At 40.2% G+C, this 12,017-nt stretch overlaps 1 protein-coding gene and 1 pseudogene across 2 annotated transcripts in view; both read left to right on the forward strand.

Moving 5' to 3' along the window:
• The window catches only part of Kpna3 (karyopherin subunit alpha 3), a 68,711-nt gene that overhangs the window by 36,455 nt on the left and 20,239 nt on the right, over window positions 1-12,017 (forward strand). For both annotated transcript variants that reach the window (XM_032918325.1, XM_032918324.1), the window contains exons 2-7: window positions 695-739; window positions 7,289-7,378; window positions 7,558-7,587; window positions 7,677-7,729; window positions 7,845-7,940; window positions 11,666-11,751. In XM_032918325.1, the coding sequence (XP_032774216.1) occupies window positions 695-739; window positions 7,289-7,378; window positions 7,558-7,587; window positions 7,677-7,729; window positions 7,845-7,940; window positions 11,666-11,751 (400 nt within the window). The remainder of the gene's footprint in view (window positions 1-694; window positions 740-7,288; window positions 7,379-7,557; window positions 7,588-7,676; window positions 7,730-7,844; window positions 7,941-11,665; window positions 11,752-12,017) is intronic.
• LOC116914047 lies at window positions 2,337-2,723 on the forward strand (annotated as a pseudogene).

Genomic DNA, 12,017 nt, shown 5'->3' on the forward strand with positions numbered 1-12,017 from the left:
ACACACACATACCCCCCACACCACCACCAAAACAAAAAACGTGGGTGCTATTTGGATAGAACAATGGATTATGGTAGTCAAGCCAGATCACAATTTACATGAATCAACCAGTAGATATTTAATAAAACACTGTCAGCTTTTTAGCTAATTACTGTTCATTGTTTAAAAAGAATTGGTCAGGTAAATACAGTGGCGTGTGCTTGTGATCTTAGAACTTGTGAGGAGGCCGATGTAGGAACAGTTTGATTCAAGACCAGCCTGGGCTATGTGGTAAGAGCTTGTCTCAAGAACAAACAGATTAAATGAATATATGAATCAAGTTTTTATTTTAAGATTAAATTGGGGGGCTGGAGAGATGGCTTAGTAGTAAGAGCACTGGCTGCTCTTCCAGGGGATCCAGAGTCAAGTGCTAGCACCTACATGGTTGCTCATACACACCTGTAACTAGTCCTAGGTGAGCCCTCTTCTGATCCCCACGGGCATTGCCTGCAGTTGTACACAGTCATATATATATTTTATTATTATTATTATTATTATTATTATTATTATTATTATTGCAAACATAACATATAAAATAAAAAAAAAAACTCAACTTGTTCCAAAAAAGATTGTTTTGGTTCTAAACAGAAGACACCAATTGCATATTAACAGTATTAAAGTCTTGGTACTAAAGTAATCTTACTTTTCTTTGTAGACAATGCGAAGACACAGAAATGAGGTGACAGTGGAACTCCGGAAGGTAAGGAGACTATGTATTTAAAAAAAAAACAAAGCAATTAAGACACTGTTCTGGCTGGGGATATGGCACCTAAGTCCTGTGATCTCAGCGTTTGGGAGGTAGATGCAGGAAGATGGAGATCAAGGTCATCTAAAGTCACTAGCTGAAAATGACAAAGCTTTTAACCATTATGCTGTAGTAGGTCTGAATGTAAATGTTCAATGAGTAATAGTTTATGAGAATCAGTTTAATACTTATTACTGGTAATAAGTAATTTTCTCCACTTTGCACATTATATTAAACTTAAAAATCTGTTGGTGGTGTTTGATCAGTCAGGTAAGTTAAAAGTGAGACAAGTTAGAAATCACTGACACGCCTCATTTGGCTTATTAGATTCAGTATTTCGATTAGTTGTTTGGCTTCTTAAAATATTTCTTTTAAAAAATGTTCCATATTATGGACCAGGGAGGTAGCTTAGCAAGTAACGGCACATGCCACAAAGTTTGACAACCTGCGTTTGAGTCTCATATTTATATAGCTTGTCTTTTTACTTCACGTGTGCACTATGGCATTCACACACACCCTCTCCACAAAATACTACAGGCTGAACTGGGTATGATAGCTCAAACCTGTGATCCAGTACTTGGAAGGATGAGACTGAATTGCCGTAAGTTCGAGGCTAGCCTGAGTTAGTGGGACAGCTGTCTCAAAAACCCTTCAAACAGAATAAATCAGCTGCTTAGTCAGTGTTGTGTTGCTGGGAAGAGACGCCATGGCCACGACAACTCTTAGAAAGGAAAGCCTTTAATTGGGGCTGGCTCCCAGTCAGAGGTTTATCATGGTGGGAAGCATGGTTCTGGAAGCATACCTATACAGGTAGACATGGTGCTGGAGAAGCCTAGAGTTCTACCTCCAGATCTGGAGGAAGAGAGAGCCTGTGGGCCTGGCTTGGGTATTTGAAACCTCACAGCCCCCACAGTGACCTTTCCTCCACCAAGGCCGCACCTGCTAATCTTTTCAAACAGGTGCCAGTCCCTAAGTGTTCACATCTTTGAGTCTGTGGAGAACATTCTTACTCAGACCATCACAGCAGCTTTCCCTGAACTCTCCTCATTAGGTATGCAAGAAAAATCATAAGATCATGTCCATTTTACAAAAGTCTAATGCTCATTCCTGATTAAATACTGAACACATTAGGAATGAGAGGCATTACCACATCTTGATGAACAACAACCACACATTTTGTACTCAGTGAAGAAAGACTGAAAGTGTTCCCTAAGATTTGGTGACAAGTCAGGAGGATTCATTCTCGTCGGTGTTGATTATTATATTGTTGGAAGTTATATAGTCAGTGCCAGAAGAATAGGAAGGAAAAGATAGTTTTGTTTATGACAAAATTGTCTCTATGGAAAAATCCTAAAATATTTATTTTAAAGCATTTATGACTGATAATTGTGGATCAGTTGGTAGGTAGAATGCTTATTTTAGCATATAAGAAGAAGCCTCCTCTTTCTGAGACCTGTGGTGCGTGCTGTGGAGCCTTGTCCAGTCTGCTCTGTCCTGACTCACGGCTGTTAGCTCCTGCTGAGGAACAGGTCGGTCAGGAAGCCACTCGGCCATGGCATTTAAAGATACCGGGAAAACTCCCGTGGAGCCCAAAGTATCAATTCACCGGTTCGAATCACGCTCACCAGCCACAATGTGAAGTCGCTGGAGAAGGTTTGTGCGGACTTGATCAGAGGAACAAAGGAGAAGAATCTGAAAGTGAAAGGACCTACCAAGACGCTGAGAATCACTACCAGAAAAACCCCTTGCGGTGAAGGTTCCAAGACGTGGGATCGTTTCCAGATGAGAATCCACAAGCGACTCACTGACTTACACAGTCCTTCAGAGATTGTTAAACAGATTACTTCCATCAGTATTGAGCCAGGAGTGGAGGCTGAAGTCACCATTGCAGATGCTAAGTCAACTGTTTAAATAAATTGACTTAATTGTTAAATTAAAAGAAGAAGAAGAAGAAGAAGAAGAAGAAGAAGAAGAAGAAGAAGAAGAAGAAGAAGAAGAAGAAGAAGCCCCCCCCGCCCCCCGCCCCCGCCGCCTCGTATTCTATCTCAGCACCAATCGTAAACCAGTCATGATGGTTTACCAGGAATCTAACACTTGTAGACAGGATGATCAGGAATTCAAAGCCACCTTAGCTATATAGCAGGTTTAAGGGCCAGCCCAAGAATATATGAGACTCTGGCTTTCTTAAAAAAAGTCAGAAGATAAAATCTCTAGATTCAGCATGAGAGTCAGCAACCTAAACAAACCCATAACTAATGAGATTGATAATAATAAAAGCCTTCCAGTTTAAAAAATATAAGACAACAAAGCCAGTCCAAGGCCAGATGGAGTCACAATAGAATTCTACCACACTTGGAAACAATATCTCTAGCCAATTCTTAAACTGTTCAAAAGAATAGAAACTATGACGATTTGTATATGCTTGACCCAAGTGGCACTATTTATTGGAGGTGTGACTCCATTGGAGTAGGTGTGTCACTGCATATGTGGAGCTTTAAAACCCTCACCCTAGCTGCCTGGAAGTCAGTGTTCTGCTGGCAGCGTTCAGATCAAGATGTAGAACTCTCAGCTCCTCCTGCACCATGCCTGCCTGGATGCCACCATGTTCCAGCCTTGATGATAATGGACTGAACCTCTGAACCTGTAAGCCAGCCCCAGTCAAATGTCCTTATAAGAATTGCCTTAGTCTTGGTGTCTGTTCACAGCAGTAAAATTCTAAGACAAAAACAGAAATAGCTCAAGCTCCTTCTCAGAAGCCAATATTATTCTAATAGTCAAGGAAAGAAAACTCCAGGTCAATACTCCTAATCAACAAAGACTCAAAAAATACTGAACTAAGCTTTCTGCTTATGTTCTCTAAGTACTCCCCATATATTCATACCCACCCTTTTCTTACCCTATCCCTGTGTCAACCCCCAATACCATAGCCATTCTCTATCTGGGAATCAGCTAGCCACACTGACCTAGGAATCAGGTAGGCAATCTTCATTCTCTTTCCTATCCTCCCTTTCCAACTCACCAGTCTCATCCCCAGCCCTTTAGCAGACTACCTACAAAGTAGTAGTTTCTCCTCTGCCTCCATTCCTTGGGGACTCTGTAAAACTTAGCAGCAGATTCAACCTTCCTGCTTCACCATCCCCTGTGTCAGCCACCAAGATCTGGAGGCACTCTTTACTGTGCTCATCTGAAGGTCAGTCAGACAGTTTTCAGTCTCCTTCCTGTCCTCCATTGAAAACTTCCAGTCTCACCCCTAACCCAGGTGTAGATGGCCTTCAAGGGCTGCTCACCTCTTTCTGACTCCACTCCTGGGGCTCTTCAAACCTTGTGGCAGACCCAGCTTTCTTCCTCTCTGTGGACCCTTTCAACCCCTCTTCCCCTTCTGTCTTGTCTTCATTTCTCCAGTTCAAACCCTGATACCTTAACAGCACATTCATTCTACTCAGGACCCTAGTGACCGGACAACCCTTAGCCACCACATGGTCCTGACAGGGAGAGGGAGAGGGAGAGGGGAGAAGACACTAGTAATGGAACACCCACCCAATAAAGACAAGACCAGATAGATCAAAATAGCTAGGGTCACAAGCATCCAGAACTCAGATGCCTAGACACCAGTGCACAAACTGGAACACTGATAGTCAAGACAGTAAGCTGCCTCCATCAGAACCCAGTAACCCTCTCACAGTAGGCCTGGGAAATGCAGTCATAGCTGAAGCATAAGACAAGGGCTTCACAATAGCATTTACAGACGTGTTCAAGGACCTTACAGGTGATATTAGTAAATTCTTCAATGAAGTCTGAAAATAATTGAAAACATGAAAATAGAAAGGGAAACAATAAAGAAAACTGAAACTGCAAATCAAAAGTTTAGGAAGTCAAACAAACCTCAGGTAAGTCCCACCAACAGAGTGTAAGAAGTGGAAGAGAGAGTCTTGGGCTTTGAAGATAGAAGAATTGATACTTCAGTTGAAGAAAATGTTAAATCTTAAAACACGCAGGAAGTCTGAGGCATTATAAACAGGCCGAATCTACAAATGATAGGAATAGAGGAATAAGAAACCCAGGTTAATGGCACATAAAATATTTTCAACAAAATCATCCAGAGAATTTCTCTAATACAAAGGAGATCTCTTTTTCTGTGTTGTATTCAGACTTTTAAAAAATTTTTATATTATTATTCTTAGATGCCCTTTTCTTTTTCTCTTTCCTTTCCTTTTCCTTTTCCCTTCCCCTCCTGCTCTCCTTCCCCCTTCTTCCCCCTTCCCCCTTCTTTCCCTTTCCCTTGTCCTTTCTCTTTCCCCTCCCCCTCCCCTTCCCCCTCCTTTCCCCTTCTTCCCCCTTCTCCCCCCTTTCCCTCTTCTTCCCCTTCCCCCTTCTTCCCCTTCTTTCCCTTTCCCCTCTCCCTCCCCTTCCCCTTGCTTCCCCCTTCCCCTCCCCTTCCCCTCCCTTCCCCCTTCCCTGCCCTTCCCCTTCCCTCCCCCTTCCCCTTTCCCCCCCTCCTCCCTCTTCCTTTCCCCCTCCCCTCCCCTTCCCCTTTCCTCCCCTCCCCCCCTCCCCTCCCTCCCCTCCCCTCCCCTCTCCTCTCCTCTCTTCTCTGTGTTTTGAGACAGTCTCTGTATATCCCTGTACATTCTGGAACTTACAGGTGTGTCTGACTCGGTCTCTGGAGTGCCCAGTTACTACCTCTTGGCTACTAATAACTATAAAAAAAGGTTACATGATTCCTTGGAGAAGAAATGCTCATTCAGGGGTTGGGTAGGTGGAAGTACAGATAAAAGCCTACAAAACTGAGTGTTATATAAAGCCATTTTCTCTAATGTCAATGTAATTAACTTAGAAATTAATGAATAGACTAGATTTGATGGTATATTCCTATAATCCTATTCTTTTTTTTTTTTCCTTTTCTTTTTTTCGGAGCTGGGGACCGAACCCAGGGCCTTGCGCTTGCTAGGCAAGCGCTCTAGCACTGAGCTAAATCCCCAACCCTATAATCCTATTCTTAAGGAGCAGGAAGATCCCTCTTAACGGAAGATTAGAATTTGTCTGATTTTCACTAACAGTGCCAAAGGGGTATTGTTTTTTCCCTATAGCAGACTAGGAAGCACACAGAGTTAATCTGTCCTTTACTATTGGTAGTATATTTTGTCAGTTGGCCAAGAATGCCATCTGAAGGCTACATGTATGGCTTAGTGGTAGAATGTTTGCCTAGCATTTGCAAAGCCCAGGTTCAGTCCCTGGTAACCATCTCATAACAAAACAAAACAAAAATTGGACAGCGCCACCTATCATTTTCTTTACTGTATGTTAGTATATAAGTATGTATTCTGTATGAGGCCACTTGGAGTATATAAATATCAGTGGCTTTGCCATCTATGAAATATTGTAGTTTAAAAAAATAACTAGTGTTGGTTACTTGTGTAGTTACTAAGAAAGAATAATGTTATTAAAAGTGGGAATGTGCTAATGACTATATAGATATCACTGTGTTTAAATGTGCTGGCTTATACACAGGACAAACGTTAAGGTGCAAATGTGTGTGCAGTTTTCATTTTTTGTTTGATTCTAATTTTGTGTGAATATTAATGCCTCTTTAATAACTGCTGTAATCAAATACATTCACAATATTGGCTCTAGAAGTGTATTCACATTTTAAGTTGAAAAGTTGCTTGCTGTCAAATAATACTTGAAATAGCATAGTTACCATTCGGAACGATTTGGGTGCCATAAAATGGACAGTGGGAAGAATTCTTGTTTTCTGAAATTCATGTAGCAAGAGTTTAATCTGGGCTGGCAAGATGGTCAGGCAGTAGGTGTACTTGTAGCTACTGGAGGCTCAAGCCTGACGACCTGCTCTCATAAGTGGAGAAGAGAGAGCCAAATTCATAGATAGATAGAAAGATAGATAGATAGATAGATAGATAGATAGATAGATAGATAGGCCAAATTCATAGATTCATAGATAGATAGATAGATAGATAGATAGATAGATAGATAGATAGATAGATAGATAGATAGGCCAAATTCATAGATAGATAGATAGATAGATAGATAGATAGATAGATAGATAGATAGATAGATAGATAGATAGATATGCACGCACGCACGCACTGTGGCTCATGGGCCTAATAGTAATGATGCTGATGATGATAGTATTAGAAGAAGATAAATAAAAGTTTAGTCTGAAATTTAAGTGCTAACTTAATATAGTCTTATTCCTTATACCCCCAACTTGCAGTGAGGCATTGCTATGTCTCCTTAAGCTGTTCTTGTTGTCTTCTTAATAATTTCAGGCAGCTGTTAGCAATAGGTAGGTAAAAACTGCTTGATGTGTAGTACTGTACCCCAGTACCACAGTATTGGTCTGAACAGGTGGTACTTAGTGAACTGGGGGTGGGATTACACAAGCAGTGGAGTTAAGCCAGGTCATTGTTAATTCTTGCACCAAAACCAGCTTCATTTTAACAACAGCCTTCATGAGTTCTTAAGCTTTTATTGATTGTCTTTCAGAACAAAAGAGACGAACACTTACTGAAAAAGAGAAATGTTCCCCAAGAAGAAAGCTTAGAAGATTCAGATGTTGATGCTGATTTTAAAGCAGTAAGTTACCCGTGTTTTTATAATGTACCTGTAAATATTTTTTGTTATAACCAGGGGAACACTATTTTAAACTTAAGAAAAAGTTAATAATGAAAATGGCATGTTAAATCATTACCAGATAGACTAATAAATAGTTTTGTTAATATTCTCTGCTGAACTATCTTTTCTTTCTTTTTAAGCAAAATGTAACACTAGAAGCTATATTACAGGTATGTTATTAATTTAATAGTGTCATTCTGAAATGCTTGAAACAGTCTCTTTGTTTTTAGATGTCTGAAATATACATTTGTTGTTGCAGAATGCTACAAGTGATAATCCCGTAGTCCAGTTGAGTGCTGTGCAGGCAGCAAGGTAAGCGGTGATCTGTATCTGCCCTGGCTGTCACAGCTTACCGTGTAGAAGTGGGGTATGCACATGTCCATACTTTGGGAGCCATAGCCATTAACTTCTTATTTTCTTTTTATAGGAAACTATTATCCAGTGACAGAAATCCACCAATTGATGACCTAATAAAATCTGGGATTTTACCAATTCTAGTCAAATGTCTAGAAAGGGATGATAAGTAAGTTTGAATTTGCCTACTCACTTTCTTCAGTAACTTAAAATTTAAAATTCATATTTTACCAAAGGGATTTGTTTTATTTTGAGATGCTGTACACCAAACTCCTGCCTTGAACCTTCAAAGCAGGTTCTTTACCACTGAGCTATCTGTCTTAACCCTCTGTGTTTTAAATTGTCATATTTCCATGCAGTTTTCTTCCCTGGTGATAGTATTTAAACATCACAAATAGTATTTGAGTCACCATTTGCCTATGAGTCTATATATAGATTAGCCTCATGACTAGTCAGCATGAATGGTTTCCAGACCATGTGGCTTGTCCTTACCCTGGGAATAGTCCAGCTGATCACTGACCCTTTGGCCAGTCTTTAATAGCACTCCAGCCGTGGTTAGTTATCCCATGTCAGGCGAGGGCACTCTGCTTACCCACAAGAAGGGGAGTGTAGTCCTTGGCATCTTGGAGAACTGCTGTCCTGTTTCTGTTTATGTATAGACATCTCTCAGGGCTGCCCATTAAACTCCCTCAGTTTGAATTAACATGATTTGAAATCCAAAACTCTTTAAAACTAATACTATTCTACATATAGACTGAAGTGAGATATTTTGCCGAATGTCCCCCAAGAATTTTTTAATAGATTAAATAAAAATAGTGGTACACGGGCTGCCCCTGAAGGCTGTCTACTTAAGAACACGTATGCTTCCATGGTACTGCAAAGCTCCCTCTGCCTCTAGGCCTTCCCTGTGTCTGTTAATGCCTTCAGGATAACCTCACAAAATGTACCTTACAGGGTGAAACAGACACTTCCTTTAAAGAATGAGCCCAATTTTGAGCTTTCTATTATTCTCTCTCTGTCTTCCATCCATAAACTGTGGTGCTTGGCTTATCTGTAGTCAGCCTGGTGTATGTGTCTGATTGGTCCTGCTGCCTGTCTGGTCTATATGTATCTGAATGTCTGGATCTGTCCATGTTCTTAACAAAGGGCTTTGCTCTGTATCGATTGAATAGCACAGAACACAGGCATTGGGAAGGGGGTGAGGAATTGTCTACAGAAATCTTTAACAGATCTGCAAAGGAAAGCGTCACTTCACTGCTGCCACCTAACCCAGGCAAACAGCACTTGAAAAAAACACATTACCAAGCCATATTTACCAAGCCAAAGGATTTCCAACATTTATGGGTATTGGTGGTATAAGGTTGTTTTCAACCTGTTACACACAGGGTGGGGGAGAGAGGGAGAGAATATGAGAATGGAAAGGGTATGGAAGCGTATATAACCTAAAATTAAAACTATGCTTTAGTTTAGTTTGTGTGGAAAATCAAAGACATGGTGAGGTTAATTACGTGGTTTTCTTAAAGGTAAGTTTAATTTAAACAGGTTGAGTACATAGTAGGATGGTAGGCTAAGGGCATAGTCTTAAGTGATCTCAGGAGATAGTAACTACAGTGTAAGGTCTATAAATCTTAATCTCTTTGGGATCAAGAGATATTTTCATTAAAATGTACTCGATATCTTAAAACCTGCTGTGTAGTTTCCATATCAGGGTTTATTTGAGTGAAGATAAATTTTATTCTAGTTATTTAAAAGATTAAGTCCCATCTTACATCTACCACTAAGCCTCCTTTTTGTTTTTGGTTTCTGGTCTGTTCCTCCCACTCTTTGTCTGTTCATTCCAGTCTTTGACATAGATTTAACAAAAAAATAGGACAAAATATAAACAACTTAACAATAATTTTAGAACCATCACCCAAGCTGTGGCATGACTAGAAAACTGCCAGTGCTTTAGGTAACGCTTTCATGCTTTCTCTGAAAAGCTGTGGTAATAGTGTAAAGTGGTCACCTTAGACTTACAGCCATGTCGACCCTGGTCTGACTGTAGATGAGGTGTTGATCAGAACACAACTGAGTTTTGAGCCTCAGACATTTCATCTGTAAAAATTAGGTGGTTCTGAAGAAATGTACATAGTTTACACAAAATATTTCGTGTTGTTTATTTGCTTCATTCAGCTGTTTTTATATCTTGGTGTTCTGGGGTTTTGTTTTGTTTTTTTGTTTTGTTTTGTTTTTGTTTTTCACATGACTTTTGGAAACTTTACCTTGGCCCTGCAGATTTATTTTTTTGTTATCTTCCCATTTTCCGGTTCATGGCCCCATTTCCAGTACTTTGTCAACCCTCCTTAACTGCTTATTAACACTTCCACTCCCAGTTTGTGGTAGTACGTATCATCTGTCACTCCTATCTCATGAGCATCCTTTTAATGTCCCTGGCCCCCAGTCAGCCTTTCATACCTTCTATTCCCTGCCTTGTGCCAGAGTTGATGGTGTCAGCTCCTGTCTATTCTGGTTTCTGGTTGCTCTTGCTGACATGGAATGTGCATTTTCATCTACACTGCTGCTGGATCCGATCATTTGTTTTCCTTACTCTCTTATGTGTTTACATAGATGGATTTGTCTTATTCCCTAGTTTGTGTTCATTTTAGTTTTTTTGCTAGCTATCTGCCTTCCTACTCCAGTGTTCTTTCTGTCATTATATTCTTCTGTCTGTCTGTGTTGCTTCTTTTTAATAGATCTCCCCTATACCAGTCTTTAACCCCTTTTATCCGTTTTACATGCCATTGACTCTGACTCCAGTCCCTACCTTCCCACCCCATTACTGGATCCTCATATAGGACAGGCAGGTGTTCCGACCCTGGGCTGTATCTCCTGCCATTGCTTTTGCTTTTGAGATGTGGTCTTACTCATTCACTTGAGTGGGCCACTTTGAATTTGCTCTGTAGCTCAGACCATCCTTTGCTTCTTGGTATCAAAAATTTTGCCCTTTTATTTTTTTTCATTATTTTTCCTTTTGTCTGTCTGCTTGCCTGTCTGTATGTCTCTTTTGACCCACCCCCACCCCCTCTTTTTCTGGAGACAGGGTTCTTACTGTGTATTCTTGGCTGGCCTAGAATTCACTATGTAGACTAGGCTAGCCTCCAACTCATAAAGATCCACCTGCCAAATGCTGGGGTTAAAGGTGTGTATTAATTACCACGCCTGACTTTACTCCACTTTTCAGTAGAATAAATTCTCACTTCTCAATAGAATAAATTCTAAGTTCTGAAGCTTATGTACACAGTCTCATTTTTGTACATCTTTAACTTTCTTAATCTGCTTTTTATCATCTGTACATTGTTCCACCTGTGATATCCTTTTTAATGTAGATTGTCCGTGCCTACCATTTAAAATCCAATTTAGGAAAGCAGATTTCCTTTTTACTTTTTTGTTAGCTCTTCCATGATTTGACTCAAATTATAATGCTTTATTTGAGGAATTATAACAGTTTGAAATCTAGCCCAGATGGTGTAGTGGACTCTGGTGGGTCACCGTTTTAAGACTAGGCTGGAGTCTGCAGCTGGGATTAAAGTGAGATTATAAGGCCTTTGGCTGTACAGTGGTAGTGCGTTGGTTACTCTAAAAGCAAGGAATATTCAGGACATCAAGTCATGATTCGTTCGTTAGATGTCTATGGGCAAAGACCAGTCAAGAGGTGTTTGTCTGGTTGCTGCCCCTCTCTGTGGGCATAAAGAAGGAAGGCAGACTGTAGCGCCTCTCCCTGAGAAGCAGATAGATACCTGCAGCTGCTGTTGGATATAGCAACGTGAAATTCAAGGACCAAGTAAGCGGTCGAGGCTCACAAGGTATGGCGGGGGTTACCTCTCTAAAAAGGTTTTTGTTTTTCCTTTTCAACAGCCCTTCATTACAGTTTGAAGCTGCTTGGGCCCTAACTAATATAGCATCAGGAACTTCTGCACAGACTCAAGCTGTTGTACAGTCTAGTAAGTCAAATCTTTTTCTTAAAAATGATTACAATAGTTTTTATACCAAAAACTGAATTTTATCTTAGAATATTTGGAAATGGGTATAATTTTTTTATGTTACTTTAATGATTTTTTTTTATCTTTGGTATTAAACTGCTACAAAATAATTGTAATTTTGGAACAAAAAAGAGAATAGACTATGTTTCTTGGTAGAGACCATATCCTAGTAACAGGACTTGAAATACCTTGTTTTTAGTACCTTCTAAGTATGCGGAGTAGCTTAG

This window comes from Rattus rattus, chromosome 12 (assembly GCF_011064425.1).
Source record: "Rattus rattus isolate New Zealand chromosome 12, Rrattus_CSIRO_v1, whole genome shotgun sequence".
NCBI lineage: Eukaryota > Metazoa > Chordata > Mammalia > Rodentia > Muridae > Rattus > Rattus rattus.